Here is a 19920-nt window from a genome sequence, read left to right as displayed (position 1 = left end):
AATGGCCTACTCCTACACCAATTTTCTATGTTTCTTAGGGTCTGGAGAAAGCGAGGATCAAACAAGTTTATTTGCAGCTTAAAGTTCTCCGAAACGTTCAGTGAATGTCATTCTAAATAATGCATGCTTTGTATCTATCAGCATTGACAACTTTAGTAATGCTTTAATCTTGTGTTGGTCACATAAATCTGAAAACATTCTTCCAGTAATTATGAAAGGACATTTATGGTTCCCCAAGATTAGGATTAAGGGTTCCATTTGATCACAGATACCACCCTGTTTAAGATGACACAGGCAACATTCACAAGGTATAGATCTGTCCAAGAAGATCACCAAGATTGCTGACGAGTACCCGATTAAATAAATGATTTAATGACCTAGAGAAGACATTGCCAATTAAATCCAAAGAACTCTCTTTTATTCCCTGCAATAAACTGAACTGCAAGATTAAAATGGCGCGATTATAAATCTTAAAAATTCAACTATTGTCCAAGACAAATAGGAATAGTGGTTGCTGAAGTAGAGAGGGAGCCACATTGGGATCACCAAAAGCAGTAGATGAGGTTGGAGGAGGCACACTTGAAACTGGTACGGCTGTTTAGGTCCCTGGATGGTGAAGAAGGAGGCTGGGCAAGAACAAGTGTTATACCTCCTGTGGCTGCATGGGAAAGTGTCAGTGCTCAGGGAAGGGTGGACAGGTGGGGAGGAATGAGCAGTTCAGGAATCACAGAGGGAGTGGTCCCTGTGGAAGTTTGAAAGAACTGGTGAGGAGATGTGGTGGGTTCTAGTGGCAGCTGGCGGAAATGACTAAGAGAAATTATATTGAGGATAGCATCAGAGCATAAATCATACAGCACAGAAACTTGCCGTTTGGCTCGACTTGCCCATCCCAACCAAGATGCCCCATCTACATTAGTCCCACCTGCCAGCGTTTGGTCCATATTCCTCTAAACCAGGGATCTCCAAACTATGGCCCGCAGGCCACATCCGGCCCGCCACGAGATTTCATCCGGCCCGCAGCAAGCTCTTAGGCGGCGGGGACTGGAGGCAGAAACTGCCAGTGAAGGTTCATCGGAGAGCGGATCGCCACCGACCCTGAGCTGGGACAAGGAGAGAGATCGCAGCGCCCCTCGCACACAAACTCAAGGAAACTTCCCTCCTCGTGCCACCCACCCGGGGGGAGGGGGGGGAGAGTTTCAGGGTAGAGGGAGTAGCGGGTGAGAGGGGGGGCGCGGGGAGGGGGAGGGTGTCAGAGGGTCCGGTGAAGGAGCGCCGCCACTTGCGGGGGCTGCTCCCTCCCCCTCTCTCCCCTCTTCCTCTCTCCCAGAGCCAGCGAGATCTGCGCCGCTGCTCTACTCTCTTCCCTGGCCCCATCTCCCTCTAACGCAGCGAAATAAGAACAAACACAAGTGAAACTTCCCTCCTCGCCGCCCCTCACCCCGGGGATGCGGGGCTTCTGAACAACAACTACACTTGTGTTTGTTCTTATTTCGCTGCTCTACCCTGACTCTACCCCCCCCCCCCCCACTCCCTCCCCTTCCCCCCCAACTCTATCCCTCTCTCTCTCTCCCCCAGTGGTGGTCACTGTATTTTTTCTGTTTTATAAATAATTGTATACCTCCGGTATATATATATATATATATTTTCCAATATTTCAAACCCTTTTTAAAAATTGAATATTATTTATTTGTTGCCATATAAACCTAATGTAAACTAACCTAATCTCACCTAACCTAGTTTAACCTTTCCTAATCTAATCTAACCTAACCTAGTCTAAACTTTGAGTACATTAAATTTATAAAACTCAACATTTCTTTATTTTTTCCTACGGCCCTCAAAAATGTGCCAAATATATAATGTGGCCATCATGTTGAAAAGTTTGGGGGCCCCTGTTCTAAACCATTCCGATTCATGCTTCTATCCAAATGTATTTTAAAAAGTGTTATAGTATCTCTCCTCCACCTCTTCTGACAGATTTCTCCATATGACCAACCATGCTCTGTGTGAAATACCTGTGTGGATTTATGGACTAGGGTTCTGGCTAAAAATATTGCTTAATGAGTATCTTAACAGTGAATGAACTACTACTGAAAATACTCAACATGCCAGGCAGCACCTGTGGAAAGAGAGACAGGGTTTATGCTTTGTGTAGAAGAGGGAGAGAACATTGCAGCCTTTCACACAATCTGTTGAGTTCAATGCTTGAATTATGTTTCTCTTTCCACAGAAGATGAAAGGCCTGTTGTGCATTTACATCATTTTTTTGTTTTTATTTCACATTTCCTGCATTTTTTTCAATGTGGATGGAGCTGTGAAATAAAAGGGGGATGTTCATTTTGTTGGGATTGTACTACAGGTCTGCAAATAGTTAACAGGAATAGAGGAACAAATATGCCAGGAGATTGCTGGCGTGCATGCATTTGGAAAGACGGGCTAATGAGAGATAGTCAAATGGTTTCATGTGTGGGAGAACATGTTACACTATTTTGATGGTGCTTTATGAATGCCTTTTGTAAACAAGTAGGTTAACGAGGGCTGGGGCATAGATGTAGACTATATGGAGTTCAGCAAGGCCCGTAATAAGGTTCTGTGGGTCAGACTGCTCTGGAAGGCTAGATCACATGGGACCCAGGGAAAGCTAGCTATGGGTACAAATTGGCTTCAGAGAAGGAAGCAAAGGGTAATGGTGCTTTTCAGACAGGAGGCCTGTGATTTTGGGTGAGTCTCAAAAATTGGAGATAGGCCTATCGTTGTTTGTCATCTGGCTGTAAATATTGCTCATTAAGCAACATAGAGCCAGAACCATATTCCATATACACAAAAAGGATGGTGGGTATATGGAATAAGCTGTCACAAGAGGTGGTTGAGAGGTACTGTTGTTCTCTGTTCTATATTATGTTCTATACTTATGTGGAGGTGGATACGAGTTATTCTTGGCACATTGTGGGTAGAAGGGCCTGATCCTGTGCTGTACTGTTCTATGTTCTGGTTGGGCAAGTGTTATGAAGAATGGCTAATGGAGTTTAATTCAGACAAATGTGAGGTGTCGCATTTTGGGAAGTCAAACCAGGGCAGGATCGTCACAGTTAACAGTATGACCCTCGGTAGTGTTGTAGAGCAAAGGGATTAAGGAATACAAGTACATTGATCCCTGAAAGTGGCGCTGCAGGCAGATGGTGCTTTTGGCAAGCTGGTGAGGCCGGTACAATGACAACATTTAAAAGACATTTGGACACATTCATGGACAGGGAAGGTTTAGAGGAATACTAGACCAAGTGGACCCGTTGGGGCCAAACCTCTCCTGCAGCACCCTCTCAACTACCTCCTTTGGCGGCTTGTTCCATACACCCACCACCCTGTGTGAGAAAAAGTTACCCCTCAGATTCCTATTAAATCTTTTCCCCTTCACCTTGAACCTATATCTTCTGGTCCTCAATTCCCCTACTCTGAGCAAGAGACTGTGCATCTACCCGATCTATTCCTGTCATGATTTTGTACACCTCTATAAGATCACCCCTCATCCTCCTGCGCTCCAAGGAATAAAGACCCAGCCTACTCATCCTCTCCCTATAGCTCACACCCTCTAGTCCTGGCAACATCCTCGTAAATCTTCTCTGAACCCTTTCAAGCTTGACAATATCTTTCCGAAAACATGGTGCCCAGGACTGAACACAATATTCTAAATGCAGTCTCACCAACGTCTTATACAACTGCAACATAACCTCCCGACTTTTATACTCGATACTCTGGCTGATGAAGTCACTCTAAAACTCTGTGAAACTTTCAAAAGGTAGGAAACGATTCAAATCTATTAAAATTATTTAACATGTCTAAAAACTGTCATTTAAAAAAGTGAAAATTAAAGCATTTAACATTAATTACATTCAATATGCTCGAAGAATTTTGTAAAAAACCTCAACTAACGAAGACTTATCTTTATCCCTTGCAGCCATTTCCTTCCATTGAGTGACTACTCTTGAAGTCCTGTTTGTTGCCTTTTTACCCGACTACCTGTATTCACTTTACACAACCTCATCCAATTCCCTACTTATGTAATTTGTGTTAATATGCACAATGAATTCCGGCCACTCGCCGTCCCACTTACGAATGTTCAGCAAATGCTCCAAGACATACTGGACCCTGACACCAGGGAGGCAACACACCTTCCTGGAGTCTCCACAGTGCTTCAAGAGAATCTCACGTCTGTCCTCCAAACTAATGAGTATCCTGTCACTATAGCCTGGCTTGGCTTTATCCTGTCCCACTGTGCCTCAGAGCCGAGGCCTATTGCCATAGACCTGATTGCTGCTGCTGTTCACCTGTGAAAAATCATAACCCCCACCCTCACCAGTATCCAAAAGGGGAATGGCCACAGGGAATGCCTGCACTCTACCTACTTCCATTCCCTTCAACCACCTACTTTTGGATGTACCTTTGGTGTGACTACCTCACTATATCTCCTACCTGGAATGCTCTCATTCTCCAGGATGATGCCATGATTGTATTTCTGTAGCTCCAGTTCATTCATACAGTCAGTCAGAAACTGTAGCTGAATGGCCTTCCGTAGGTATCGTCCTCAGGGATACTCGGTTTCCCTGTCTTCCCACATCCTGGTTGAGGAGCATACCAGTGCCCTAATCTGCCATCTCTATTGCACTAAGACCGAGGAAGAGTCACACACAAAATAAACAGTTCTTACCTTACCATGCCATCATCCTCCCCTAGCCTCCTCGCTAAAGCCCCACGAGTCACTTAACTTCAACAAAGCACCTCACCACACAGCATAAGTCAGCCCCTAATAGGCCACTCTGCTTGTCCTTGGCTTCCTCTTATACACCACAAGGACAGTCACTGTAGGATGCTAATGGCTACAATTTAAATCACCTGCGCTGCTCCTCCTCTCAGTTGCCCACTCACTAGTGATGCTTGTTCTCGTTTAGAATAATTGGAAGAGCAGACTCAATTTAGTAATAGAGTCAGAGTCATATAGCACGGAAATAGGCCCTCCAACCCAACTGATCCACACCAACCAAGATACCCCTAAGCTCGTCCCATTTGTCTGCATTTAGTCCATATCCTTCCAAACTTTTCTTATCCATGTACCTGTCCAAAGTTTTTTTCAAATGCATATTATAGTTTCTGCCTCAGCTACCTCATCTGCAGCTCATCCCATATATCTACCACTTTATAAGTGATAAGATTGCTCCTAAGGTTATTTTTCAATCTTGAGCATCTGACCTTAAGCCTACGTTCTCTGGTTTTTGATTTCCCCTACCCTGGGGAAAAGACTGCATTCACCCTATCCCCTCTATAAGATCCCCTGCTGCCTCCTGCACTTCAAGGAATCTGAGTCTAAACCCCTCCCTTTAGCTCAGCCCCTCAAACCCTGGCGACATGATACAGTAAGAATATACTACAACTAAAGAAAATACAGGAAGGAAACCTTTGGATCCAAATTCTTTCCTTAAAAAATATTATTAATTATAGTCACGCGTCTACAAAAAAAATCCAACTACTCATCAGGTAGAAATAATTGTAATCACTTGTTTACCCTTTTCTATTTTGCAGTTTTCTTTTTTGATTTGATAATTCTATTTTAAACTGCATGGCTAGATCAAAGTTGTGACATACTCTTTGTTTCTCAATATAATTCACATTTTAGTTTTACATGCACCTTCATTTCAATGTGATACCCAGGCAAAGTATTTGAAATGTTTTTATTTTAAATAAAGAATTAGTAAAATTATAAATAGCAAAATTTTCGCAAAATTAACAATAGTTTCCTGGCAAAATGAAAGTCTCCTTTATAGCCCAAATTAAGCAACAGTAAAGCAAGATTCTTGACATGAACAAAATTGCAGACGCAAGCATGAACAGAATCGATTTATACTGGACTTACCTTTCTCAGTGGCTTCTCTCCAGGTTAGCTTCTGATCTACAACCAGCAACATTCCACTATCTCCATTACTCCACTAGCTGCATCAGTGCCCCATACACAGTATGTAGCAAGCTGAGCACAATGAGGGCTCGCTTATTGCACAGTACATAGACATTAACATCTGACGTAAGGTCATTCTCTACCAGATCTCTCTGCTTTGAATCCTAAAATAAAGCATTACTCCAAACATTAGTGCCAGTCTATTTCAATAAACATGACAGAACACAGCCATGAGGAAATAATAGCAGTACATTCGTACAATGCAGTCATTACAATATAGCCTCTGACTGGCAAGACATGCATTTATTGGCTGATTTTGTTTAAGAGTTGACATTTTGAAATTGTACATTTTGACTAGCAGCATTCATTTATCAGTCACTGCAATGCTTTAAGCAGGAATGAGTACTCTGCAAATAAAGAATGCTTGCTGCTTTTAGTCACTTAAGTCAAATGTAAAAGTCAATGAATCAGCTGAACTTCTTTGGGAATGCTGGCCACTAATCTTGTAGAATAGAAATCTTGTTTGAGTTTCTAACCTTCAGCTCTTTAGCTATACTATAAATTGATTTAGTGGATGACTTTCTATTAGCTAGAGTGCTGCTCTCAACACAAAGACCTATCCCACTTTATGATCAATAATTCAAACCAAGCGCAACAAAAATGTCAATCAGCCCAGACTAACAAATCACCAATTTGCTTTATCCTCCAACGATTAATTGCAAGGTTATACAAAAAAGTGAAAAGACTTTAAATAAAATATGATGTATACTTACCTGATAAGTCAGCAGGCACATGTTTCAGATACACATTGATGCAAGCTCCAAAGAGAATTTAAATTACAAATTTAAATGTTATAATAAAAAGCTATTAAGAGCAAACCGATGGTGTATTTTGCATCTCTCAGATGAACAAAGAATCAGCACAACTCAGCTGATTGCAGCTCACAACTCAGTAAAATTTGATGAATGGTGGAGATCACATGCAACAGCATAATGGGAATAGGTCTCCAGCTTTAGAAATAAGGAACTGCAGATGCTGAGATGAGGAGGAATTTCTTTAGTCAGAGGGTGGTGAAGCTGTGGAATTCTTTGCCACAGAAGGCTGTGGAGGCCAAGTCAATTGATATTTTTAAGGCAGAGATAGACAGATTCTTGGTTCCGAATCATGGAAACATAAACAATAGGTGCAGGAGTAGGCCATTTGGCCCTTCGAGCCAGCACCGTCATTCAATATGATCATGGCTGATCATCCAGAATCAGTTCTCTGTCCCCATTTCCCTTGATTCCATTAACCCCAAGAGCTATATCTAACTCTCTCTTGAATGCATCTAGTGAATTGTCCTCCACTGCCTTCTGTGGCAGAGAATTCCACAGGTTCACAACTCTCTGGCTGAAAAAGTTTTTCCTCATCTCAGTCCTAAATGGCCTACCCCTTATTTTTAAACTGTGCCCTTGGTTCTGGACTTCCCCAACATCGGAAACACTTTTCCTGCATTTAGCCTGTCCGATCCCTGAAGAATTTAATATGTTTCTATAAGATCCCATCTCATCCTTCTAAATTCCAGTGAATATAAGTCCAGTCGATTCATTCTTTCGTCATATGTCAGTACCACCATCCCAGAAATTAACCTGGTGAACCTATGCTGCACTCCCTCAATAGCAAGAATGTTCTTCCTCAAATTAGGAGACCAAAACTGCACACAATGCTCCAGATGCAGTCGCATCAGGGCCCTGTACAACTGCAATAGGACCTCCTTGCGCCTATATTCAAATGCTCTTGCTATGAAACCTCGCTAATCAAAAATGGAGAAACCTAGGAGCAAAGGAAAAGATTAATAGATTCTAAATTTCCTCAGCCAGCTGTTCCCATGTCATTGTGGGAGATGTATGGAAATTACAGAAAAGTACTGGGTCAGAACATCTGGCCAGCAGCAATCCACCTGCAATCATTGTTGATCTAAATGTCAGGTATCGATTTGCCTTTTCTACAAAGTTATTTTACTGTAACTCAATACGTGTGATTAATCATACATCCAGGTTAATGCTGAAAGTGATAAAATTGACAAGATCCACATGAGGATGCAGGAAGCAGCATCGATGCTGTGGTCAGTCTAACTGGGAAAGAATTGGTGAGTGGTACCAGAGAATGTTTGTAATAGGGAGGCCATAGGTTTCACTTAGCTAGATCTTGCACCTCCTCAGAATTTGAGCATATTGTTCCCTGTTCAGGAGACAGTGAAATGGTGGGTTAAAACAGAACCCTGCTACCAACTTGAGGTTCTGGCCATTTACGTGTAGCCTATTTAAAGCAAGGCAGTGAGCTTTCTGCCAACAAAATTACAGAACATCCTATCCCTGGCATAACAATGATGGACACGTATATCATTTCAACACAACTAGAAGCCATTTACTCAGTTCTTGCATCATGCAACCCAATCACGGAGTTAAGTTCATTCACTTCAGCCTGGAAAGTGAGGCAGTTCAAAGAAGAGTAAAAAATTGAGCAGCTGGACATAGAACCCATCCTTCTCTCCAGAGATGCTGCCTGTCCCGCTGAGTTACTCCAGCATTTTGTGTCTATCATTAATCAAGCAGTTGTCCAACTGCCCATATTGGTTTTACCCTATTCTATGGGTCTGACTCATGTTTTCAACCTTCATACAATTATAGGTCAAGGAATCATCACCCTAAGCTAACTCGAGACTGTAATATGGACCCAATTCCTTGACCCAACCTCATTAAAGATCCCACAAACATTTTTGCAGATTTTAATGCACCTTCTTCAACTTACATAAAATCATTGCCATTTTGTTTCATTCATACATAGAATAAGCAAATAACCCCCCCAACGAGTATAGTTTATCAATAGTTTATTAATCAAAGCAATAAGAAGATAATTAATTTTCACCTACATAAATGGCACATTATGTTGCCTGTTTTGTCACAATAAGTAAATCTAAATGTATGAGAATTACAGTCAAGGAACCAAAATACAGATAAAATCTTTACGTTCAATAAAGTAACCATGCTGTAATGATTTAGGAGGAACAAGGCATGCAAGAGAAAGACAAATACGGAAGACTGTGCATTGGAACAATCGTCTCTGTAAACCACTCAATCTTGTATTCTACTGCATCATGAACACTTGAATGGCTTGATCTTACATAGAGTTTATAGAAATTCGAGGCACACCAGAATACAATGCCTCATTAGTCAGATTTTTATTCTTCTAGCCACGTGTGCCAAATCTTAAAAAAAATCCTTCCCCCCTCTCGTCCATTTATGTCCCCTTTTACACAACTTTTGAGTCTTATAAATGAACCTTCACCATCCTCCCTCAGTCAACACAAGTGCCACTTGCCTTTTTTGATCTTCACCATCTTACCACAGGCATTTACTTGGTTTTCCACCACCCTGCAACTTAAACCATTTGATTTCTCACTTTTACAGGTCCGATGAAAGGACAGAATCTAAACTGTTGATTCTGTTTCTCACTTCATAAATGCAGCTTGACCTGTTGAATATTTCTAGAATTTACTATTTTTATTTCATATTTCAAGCTTCTCTGGGTTTTCTTATTTGTTTTTCTCTATTAGAGCAGAACTCAAAAGAAATTTAGAATTATGATCATCACATTAGAAATACTTTACTGCAGATTTGCTCCAAACACCAGGGAGCAAAATTGATGCCACACAATTGTTTCCTCAGCGCTGATGATCTTGATAATTTCCCATTGCCATTTAATTGACCAGGAATCTACAGAACCATAAATTACAGTACAACACAAAATTCAAACAGTTGTTCTGCAATCTGAGATAAAATTGAGCGTGACTGGCTCTCCATTCATTACCCTTTAATTCTGGTTTTACAAGTCTCTTATTTTAGTTATTCACAAGATGCAGGCAGCACCACCATTCACTTCCCATAGTTTGCTGCTCTTAAACTGAGTAGTCAACTTGCCCATTTCAGAGGGCAACTTGCCGTTAACCACAATGCAGTGGCTCAGGAATTTGACAAGATTCATTAACGCTGAACATAAGCGATCCTTTCCTTTTGGGATGTTCGCATATAAAAAGTGTTATGTACCAATGTTAATCACAATATAATCAAGATATTAATGTATTTAACAAAAGGAATCTCTGTACCTGTTTCTTCAGGTGAGCTCAATGAAGCACTGTCCTGTGACAGGGTGGTCCAACTTGAGTCTTCATCACTGGGAGCCATGTTCTGCATTTTATTTAATGCACTGTCAGTTTTCCCTCCAAATCTGGATGGAGCCTTCTTTGTTTCAGAACTGGAGGAAATAGTGGCCATTTGACAATCTTCCGGACTGGCAGACAAACTTTCGTCACTGACCACATCATTGCTCGCTGTAGTTTTATCATGAATCTGGTCAACATTTTCCTCACCCGAGCCGACACCATTATTTTGCTCCGATTCACGGGTGGATGATTCCAGGTCTGCATAATAATTGAGAAAGCTCTTGCTCTTCCTTGGTTGTGTTGTCAAGGGCTCAGTGCAAGATGGATCTTGCAAGTTTGGCTCCTTGCCATCCAATTTTTCTGAAATGATGTTTTTGATATCATTTGCACTGATGTTTTTGTTCATGTCCTGCTGGCCTTGCTCTGCGGCCTTGCGCAGCTGGTTTTCTCCGTTCTTGGCCAGTTTGGAATTGGTGTTGTTTGCTGTAACTGGCACTGCTGTTGTGTCTCCCAGGCCCATTGCCGCCTGGATATTAGTCAAGGCATATTTCTTCCTGCATTTTGGAGGAGTATTGTTCTTGATTTCTGTGTTCTTTATTTCCGAGTTTACTAATTTATTGTGGGAAGAACGAAGGTTAAGTGTGTTTGGTGGAGTAGCTGAACTGTTGCGATTCACTATATCGGTTTGGCTGTTGGCGGTGGCAAGGATCACTGACATAGTGTCCACAGAGTCTTCAACTGCAAAAGAGGACAGGAAACAAAAATTGAGTCAATCCCAAAATGCAGAGTTCCTCGTAGTAAACTCTGAAAATAGCATGAAGAAATAACAATAGCATAATCCCAGCTGAGGATGTACTTTGGTCACTTCAAGGCCCTAACAATTGCATCATGCTGGAAGTCAACCAGCACAAACGGAGGCTAATCCTCAAAAGGTAGAGAAACTCGCGTCAAGGAATTAGGGATGAATGGGGATGAAAAGGAAAGTTACTTCTCTAAAAGGACTTTGTTAAACTATTGCAGGCTGTGTCATCTGAATATCAACATTGATTAAATTATTTTTAGCCTTGTACATTAATCAAGTCAGGTCATTCAAGTTTATTTGTCACACATACAAGATGTGCAGTGAAATGAAAGGTCACCCACAGTCCAGCAATAGAGCAATAAAAATAAGCAATTTCACACACAATCACAACCAACACAAAACAAAAAAAAGGAACATCCATCACAGTGAGTCTCCTCTAGTCACCTCCTCACTGTGATGAAAGAATGTATCCTCTTCCCTTGCCGTCTTCTCCCGCGGTCAGGCTGTTGAAGTTGCCATGTTCCAGGCCGCGCCGGACGGTGAAAGGTCCGCAGCGGGCCGACCCAAGCCCCGCGATCCGGAGCGGGTGAAGACACCGCCGCTGCACATCGGGGCGGTCGTGGCTCCCGACATTGAAGCCCCCGCCGGGCAGATCCAAGCCCCGCGATCCGGGGCGGGCGAAGACGCTGCCGCTGCCAGAGCTCCCGATGTCGGCACCCACCCAGGGGCCAACGAGCTTCCGACGTCCACGCGGCCCAAGCCTCCGGAGCCTCCGAAGGTGAGTCGCAGCCGTTCCCGCAGCGCCACCACAGCCTCCGAAGGCAGCCAGCTCCGCAGATGGTAAGTCCGGTCCGTGGGCTCTACGAACCAGAGCCCAGGTGGAGGCTGCCAGCTCCAGGTGTTTGGCCGATGGTAGGCCGCAGCGGGAACGGAGACACCACCCAGAAAAATGGACAATTTTACAGTTCTTCCCCCCCCCCCACCACACATAGTACACAACCACAAAAACACTACATCACATCTACACACTACAATTAAGACGAAAAACAACAAAAAACACAAAAGACAAACGGACTGCAGGTAAGCCGCAGCTGCTCGGGCAGCGCAGGCAGTACAGGAATGACAACTAAATTATGAAAATTGTGGATTTTAAACTAAGATCATTAATAAGTCATTTTCAAGCAAACAGTGCTTTTACCTGGTTGTCTCAGGCTCCTGTTTTAGATGATTGGAAAAACATTCTTGTTTAATAAAGATGAAGAATATTAATTCCATGATAAAATTCAAGCGTTAAAATGTGCAATTATATCAAATTAATGAAATAAAAATCCATTGACTGAATTTAGAAGAAAGCCTTTATACACTCATTATTTTGAAGCAATCAATTTCATTACTAAACTCCACCATGATTAATAAAGCTGGAAAACTGTGTTGAAAACAATCAGAAGTGAAATTATTATTATTTACCTTCAACCTTTTAAAATTTGTGCAAGGAATTACTCTGATCATAATACATACTGGTGTCCTAATAGCAGAAGCAGAATCATTGTAGCAATATGTTATGAAGAGTTGGAATGAACACAGGAAATAATAAATTTAAAAAATAAAGTGACCAATTGTGAAACTCCTGGCAGCAAAATTGTACGTGACTTCATTTATTCTCATGCTATTCCACTTGTGTGCTGACTCATTCATTTATGTGGAATATCTAATTCAGAATTTCATTATTTTGCTTTGATTATTCAATTGATTAAATATGATTTATTTAAAATGCTAATGTTCTCCCACAATCATTTAAGTTCTTCTATGCAGCTCATAAATTCTGACATTTCAGTTTGAAAATTCATAGTACCGCGTTTAACTATGGAGTATTTAACGAGTAAACATTTCAAGTGTTATGCAGCCATCATGGTTCTGATGAAATGGGGCTTTCAAACCAGACTTTGGCCCACACCCACACTTCTCCAGTTGTTCATTTCCCGCTCAATCACTGCATGATTGAAGGTGCTAAGTGCTCAGTTCCCACAGAAGGATTGAGTTATCAACTTTTGCTGGCAAAGATCCAGAATTAAATTACCTATCCATGCTCCCAGACAATATAAGTGTATAGCCTGGGAAGAAGCCAAATGGAATTTTCAAACAAATGAAATTAAAAAGGTACAACATAAAAATTTAAAAACTCGACGGAAGCTGGTCATGGGTGTGAAGGAAATGGAAAAAGCGCAGCAATCATAGATGCAATAAATGAAGAATTACCAAAAAAAGAGGCACATGCAAAATGGTATTCCCAAAGCCAATTCCAACAAGCTGAAATCAGTCTACATCATGTTCTGTTTTTCAGAGGTTGATCCAAGAATTCATAATCTAGAACATTCGAGTCAAAATCTTAAAAGAATGAATCTTACTTTGACCTGGGAGCACTTCTGATAGGGATCACGGAGCTTCAACAATGCGGAGACTGGAGTACAGGCTAAATGTAATCTGAAAAAAGGGATCATTCAATTAAATAAAAAAATTACCTAAAACAAAAAAAAGGAGGCAAAACAAGCATCAAACATAAGCTTTTCAGCCTCAGGCAGTAACTCAAATTTATCATGCAGATGCCAAAAATATCCAATGACACTAAAACTGCCAAGATTTAGTACTTGCATGCCCAAATTACCACTTAGGACTTGCAAATAATGTACAATTAGCATAGCAACATAATATCCAAATATAAATTGATATTCAAATTTAATATAGGTTATTATAACTTGCAAGCCTTAAGTGCACCTTCGTTCCCAGTGCTCGACAGTTTGTTGAAGTATTCAACACTGTAAAATTTAGTGACACTTTCGCAATAGTGAATCATATTAAATTCTATATCTTTAAAACACTTTTTGTTACTGTGACAACATGGAGTGGTTAACCCACGAAACCTCAGGGAGCATAATCATTTAACAGCATAAAATTAATAATTAATTCCATTGTGTGTTTGAAACTTGATTTTCAGAAGGTGCATTAAATAAGTTTGGTATTTAAATATGCATAATCATTTTGAACAGATGAAGCCTGTATAGTGCAGCACTCGGTAACAAGAGGCAGATTTAATGTAAAATATTAAAGTATTTGCTACAAATCAGGAAAACTTCAACTGCAGCATACATGGCAGCACTTGCAGAGGATTTATTATTTTAATTCTTCTCAAAAGAATCTTTGATTTGTATGGTTCCAAAAATGTAAAGCTAACCAGGACAAGAAAAGACCATTAAGCCCATATTATTTGGCTTACAGCACTATCAAATATGTATGTGTACTCATGAACAATGAATGTTGTCACTCACAAATATCAAAAATACAAAAATGAATACAACAAGACTGTTCAAATGAAGAAAATCTGGAAATTGGGGTTCACAACATTGCAAAGAGAGATCAGATCAACTCATTGCTGGCTGGATCTGTGTGTTAAGCAGAATTCAGTTCCTTTCAGATAAAGCAGACAGAAGAACTCTCAGTGAAATGAGGGAAATTGAGGTTTAATATTAGATAGGTGTCTCCCTTTTAATGAACAGATTTGCAATGATTGATTTTTTAGTGAGCTGTGGGAAAGAAAACATCAGTTAAAAAGCTCAGTTCACGTTTGGGTGCTTCTAAAGTTTCAATCTTTAGTCGATTTAAAATGGCACGAAAACATGGAAGAAAATGGTAATTATTCACAGAAGAGGACAGAAGATTCAGATTTTACATCATATCGTACAGAACAAAAAATATATTAGCTAGGCTTTTAATAATCAAGTAATTTTTGAAAAGCTTTGTCTCCCAAGGTTGTTTTAAACCAATGATGCCACTCCTAGATGATAAAATTGATCAGGCCTTTCTGCAGTAAGTGAGAAATCATTTGATTTGGGCGTGGAAATTAACATCTACAGAAAAAACATGTTTGCATGCAATAGAATTTTCTTTAATCATTTTAAGTATAATTTAGTGACAATATTAGGTTGGAGTTTCCAGCACGTAACAACTCAGGTTAAAAAAAAAATCAGTTACAAGATGAGAGTATTAATATTAAACTCAGTACTATTGTCAGTCTATTTTTGCTCTTGACAAGCAAATAGTTAATAGTTCATTTCAAAGTGCAACATGGCTGACTTGAGATTGGAGTCAGATGTTGACCCAACCAGGCAAAGATTCTGATTCCCTTCGTTCTAGCACTAGATGGGAGTATTATTTGTGTCAATCTGCTAATTTCATGGTCCTTGTTACTGAAACAAGCACTTTTAATTCCAGGTTCTTCAAGTATCTAAATTTGAATTCCACAGTTGGCACGGTGGAAATTGAAATCCTACTTACATTGTTCACAAAGGTCTCAGTTATTCTTCCAGGAATTCATGCACTGCATAGGTGTGGACCAGATAGAGCAGAGGAGATTGTATAATCCTCACCAGGTTTCCTTCCCACTCTCCCCCATTGTCCTTCTTTAATTTCTGGGGACTAAATGTTGGATAAGTGCCCTCAATGGTTTGCCAGCCTCTGATCTGCATTGAGGCAATATTTCATGTCATGCAGTAAAAATCAAAAGCTACACTGCTAGCTACATGGTATTTTCTCAAGTCACCTCATTTCCATAACAATTTATAGCTTCACATGTTGTTTTGAATGTACAAAATAGCTAAATTGAGTAAAAATTGGGTACTTGGGTGAAATCTGTGGAGATATGAGGGAAAAGGCAGAATATGAAGACAGAAAAGCAGTCTTTTATTGGGAAAGATTGAGAAGATTCTCCGATTTGATGCCAGAGGCTGCTGAGGGCTGAAGGGCAAAGAGAAAAAGAGCATCAGCCAAAATTAAAGAGAAAACAAAACCAAGGTAAAAATTATTGAATAAACTCTGCAGGTAAATAACACATCCCACCATTTGTATTTGCTGGTCAGTAAAGAGACGTAAAAATTACAGTATTGCAGCTTACATAGAAGTCAAAAGACAATTTGAATTATAGCAGAATGTTGCCATTATTGGCAGTGTCCATTCTGCAGGTATCATTGAAATATTTTATACAGATTTTCCCTGTATGTTTAAATTAACTGTTTTAGGGGCTCATGGCTTTTTTGGTCAGCGTAAAATGGTAATTGTAACATTTTTAGGTTAAGATCATTTACCATGGCAAATTAAAATCCTACCAAACATTAAATAATTTAAAAAACCTCATCATTAATCAATTTGGGTGGTACAGTGGTGTAGCTGGTACAGCGACGGAGACCTGGGTTAGATCCTGATCTCGGATGCTTTCTGTGTGGAGTTTGCACACTCTGTGATCGCGCTGCTTTCTCCGGTTGCTCCATTTTTGTCCCACATCCCAAAAACGTGTGGGTTTGTAGGTTACTTGGCCTCTGTAAAATTACTCCTTGTGTGCAGGGAGTGGATGAGAAAGTGGGATAACATAGAACTAATGATAATGGATGATCGATGGTGGGGGTGGACAAAGGAAGGATATAGGTGGAGACAGGAAGATAGAGGGAGACCTGGGAAGGGGGAGGGGAAGAGAGGGACAGAGGAACTTTCTAAAGTTGGACAGGAAGATAGAGGGAGATCAACGACCACATTTTGACCCTCGCTGCTCCCTCTTCCAAATCATTAATATATATGGTAAACAGTTGCAGCCACAACACCGAGCCTTGCGGCACTCCACTCGCCACTGCCTGCCATTCTGAAAAGGACCAGTTTACTTCTACTCTTTGCTTCCTGTCTGCCAACCAATTTTCTATCCATGTCAACCCCCCAGCCCCAATGCAATGTGCTCTAATTTTAGTCACCAATCTTCCGTGCTGGACCTTATCAAAGGCTTTCTGAAAGTCTAGATACACTACATCCACTGGCTCCCCTTCATCCATTTTACTTGTCACATCCTCAAAAAATTCCAGAAGATTAGTCAAGCATGATTTCCCTTTCATAAATCCATGCTGACTTGGACTTATCCTTTTACTGCTATCCGAATGCACCATTATTACCTCTTTAATAATTGACTCCAGCATCTTTCCTACCACTGAAGTCAGGCTAACTGGTCTGTAATTCCCCGTTTTCTCTCTCACTCCTTTCTTGAAAAGTGGGATAACATTAACTATCCTCCAATCCACAGGAACTGATCCTGCATCTATTGAACATTGGAAATTGATCACCAATGTGTCCACTATTTCTAGAGCCACCTCCCTGAGGACCCTGGGATGCAGACCATCAGGCCCAGGGGATTTATCATCCTTCAGTCCCATTAGTCTACCCAATACTATTTCTCGCCTAATGAAAATTTCTTTCAGTTCCTCTGTCCTCCAGTACATCTGGGAGTTTGTGTCTTCCTTAGTGAAGACAGATCCGAAGTACCTGTTCAACTTTTCTGCCATTTCCTTGTTACCCATAATAATTTCACCCGTGTCTGCCTTCGAGGGACCCACATTTGACTTTGCTACTCTTTTTCTCTTAACATTTCTAAAGAAGCTTTTACTGTCCTTTTTTATATTCTAGGCCAGCTCCCCCTCGTACTTCATCTTTTTAGCCCGTATTGCCCGTTTTGTTACCTTCTGTTGACCTATGAAAGTTTCCCAATCCTCTGGCTTCCGGCTATTCATTGCTGTGTTATACATCTTTTCTTTTAGTTTTATTCCATCCCTAACTGCTCTTGTCAGCCACGGTTGCCTCCTACTCCCCTTAAAATCTTTCTTCCTTTTTGGAATGAAACGATCCTGCATCTTCCGGATTATGCCCAGAAATTCCTGCCATTGCTGTTCCACCGTCATTCCTGCTAGGATCCCTTTCCAGTCTACCTTGGCCAGCATGAATTACAATTTCCTGCTCTAAAACAGCTTCTATCAAGCCCAGTGTTAGTCTGAAATAAAGCCATAGCCAAAGATGATATTCTCATTGAAATTCTATTTTTATTTGAAAGAGGTACAATACTCTTTCATTCCCCAGACAATTATTTTCATGGAGATTGACACGAAAAGCTGGAGTAACTCAACGGGTCAGACATCATCTCTGGAGAAAAGGAGTTGCTGATGTTTCGGATGGTTCGAAACCCTTCGAGACTCATCTTCAGACTGACAGTCAGGGGAAGGGAAACGAGAGAAATAAATGAAAAATATGCAAAAAAGGTATGATGATAAAGGAAACAGGCCCTTGTTAGCTGTGGGCTAGGTGAAAACAAGTTACGGACAATGACTTAGGTGAGGGAAGGATGATGAGAGACGGGATGCAAGGGTTACTGGCAGTTAGAGAAATCAATATTCATGCCACTGGGTTGTAAGCTGATTGGAAATGGTTGGAGCATGCCACTCAATGACTGTCAGAGTAATAAATTTAAAACAGTCATCATCATTTTATTTCTGCTTCTGCATGCCTTGACAAAGAGGAGTGCAGGCAGTTAGTCAAAAACAATCTTCTTTGTTTTGCATTTTACAAGGGGGAGGTCAAGATTGGCATAGGAGACCATTGGTAAACCTGCCCCCAAGTTAATCAATTTTTCTAGAACTGGTAATTAACAGCAAAATTTATATAGACTGGAGACACAAGAGACTGCAGATGATGGAATCTTGAGCAAAACACAAAATGTTGGAGGAACAAAATGGGTCAGGCAGCATCTATGGGGGGAATAGAGGCAGTGTTTCAGATCTGAAGAAGGTTCCCGACCTGAAACATCGCCACTCCATTCCTTCTGTCTAAAGAAGGTCCCATCCCACGATCACCAGCCCTGTTTTTTAATTTTTTTTAAATTTGGGGTTGTTTCAAACCCTTAAAAAAAAAAAAAAAAGCAATAACTAAAATGTTGTAATACCAGAAACAGCCAACACTACGTCATCAGCATGTAGGGCAGGACAAGTACAAATTATTGCCATCTATTTCCAACAGCAGTCACATAATGATACCTTTTATTTCAAGATTAAACCACATCACATGCGAGTTGCTGATTATGCTTCAGAATTTAGTACTCATAAGTAATGACTGAAGCACAAATATTGTCATTGTGATAAAACCATAAAGTTAGAAAAGCATTCATAAGATCATTAAGCATGTTATTGTTCTTTTAAAGTTTGATTACAATTGATTTTTTTCCACAGCTCAGATGCATAGTAAATATAAGGCATTAAATATATTACATTTTACCTGTGATTTATTTAAATTTATTTATTCACAAATACCATTAGTTAGATCTAGGACAGATCTGTTTTATTTCATCTCCCAAGCTACCTTATCTCCTATAGCTCACCCAAATATAATTTCAGATTCAAAAGGCATTAAATACTCATTCTGTCTTTAAGCATTACTAGACGACCCGTGGACCCTTTGGGTCCAAACCTCTCCTGCATTGATAAACTTCTAAACACAATTTTATTTACCCCAAAAGCGCTCAGCAAGATCCCACGGACGCGGTAAGCCTCCCCCAACTGCACACGCGCGGATACTGGGCCCGGGCAACCCTCCCCCAACTGACGACCCGTGGACCCATTGCCGGCTGGGGAGTCTCCCCCGGGGCCGAGCGTTGGAAAGGGGGAGAGGAAAGGGGAGAGGGAGCCACTCACCCCGGCCCTGGGCTGCTATTGCGGCGGCCAGCAACAGGAGTGGCCGTAAGGCGCTGCCGCACGTTCGGCCTGCCGGCAGACATTATTTTCTTTGACCCTTCGCCGCTGTGCTGCACCATGGGAGGAAGGTCAGGAGCGGGGCACGCCGGCACGGGCGCCGGTCCTCCCGGCACTGCTGCGCGGGGGGGGGGCGGAGCGCACTTAAAGTTTATAAAGTCAATTACTTTTAAAATGTAACGAAACTCGATATTGCACTTCGCAAGGGAATGGTGAGTAAGGTGGGCCTAAAATTGTTGCGCTATCGTGTACCGTTTTGGCTGTATTTCAGGAACATGCATACAATTATATATATACATACAAGATGAGAGTTTTAGTTATATGTATATATATATATATATATATATATATATATATATATATATATAGATAAAATACA

The 19920-nt window shown here is 40.9% G+C and overlaps 1 protein-coding gene across 8 annotated transcripts in view; it reads right to left on the bottom strand.

Annotated features, from left to right (window-relative positions):
- Positions 1-19920, bottom strand: part of LOC144593604 (amyloid beta precursor protein binding family B member 2-like) — a 237382-nt gene that overhangs the window by 131572 nt on the left and 85890 nt on the right. For all 8 annotated transcript variants that reach the window (XM_078399472.1, XM_078399444.1, XM_078399435.1 and 5 more), the window contains exons 3-4: positions 13347-13422; positions 10083-10877 (exon numbers count right to left, since the gene is read on the bottom strand). In XM_078399472.1, the coding sequence (XP_078255598.1) occupies positions 10083-10857 (775 nt within the window). In that variant the 5' untranslated portion in view covers positions 10858-10877; positions 13347-13422. The remainder of the gene's footprint in view (positions 1-10082; positions 10878-13346; positions 13423-19920) is intronic.

This window comes from Rhinoraja longicauda, chromosome 1 (genome assembly GCF_053455715.1).
Source record: "Rhinoraja longicauda isolate Sanriku21f chromosome 1, sRhiLon1.1, whole genome shotgun sequence".
In the NCBI taxonomy this organism is placed as follows: domain Eukaryota; kingdom Metazoa; phylum Chordata; class Chondrichthyes; order Rajiformes; family Arhynchobatidae; genus Rhinoraja; species Rhinoraja longicauda.
This window is presented reverse-complemented; position numbering and strand designations above follow the sequence as displayed.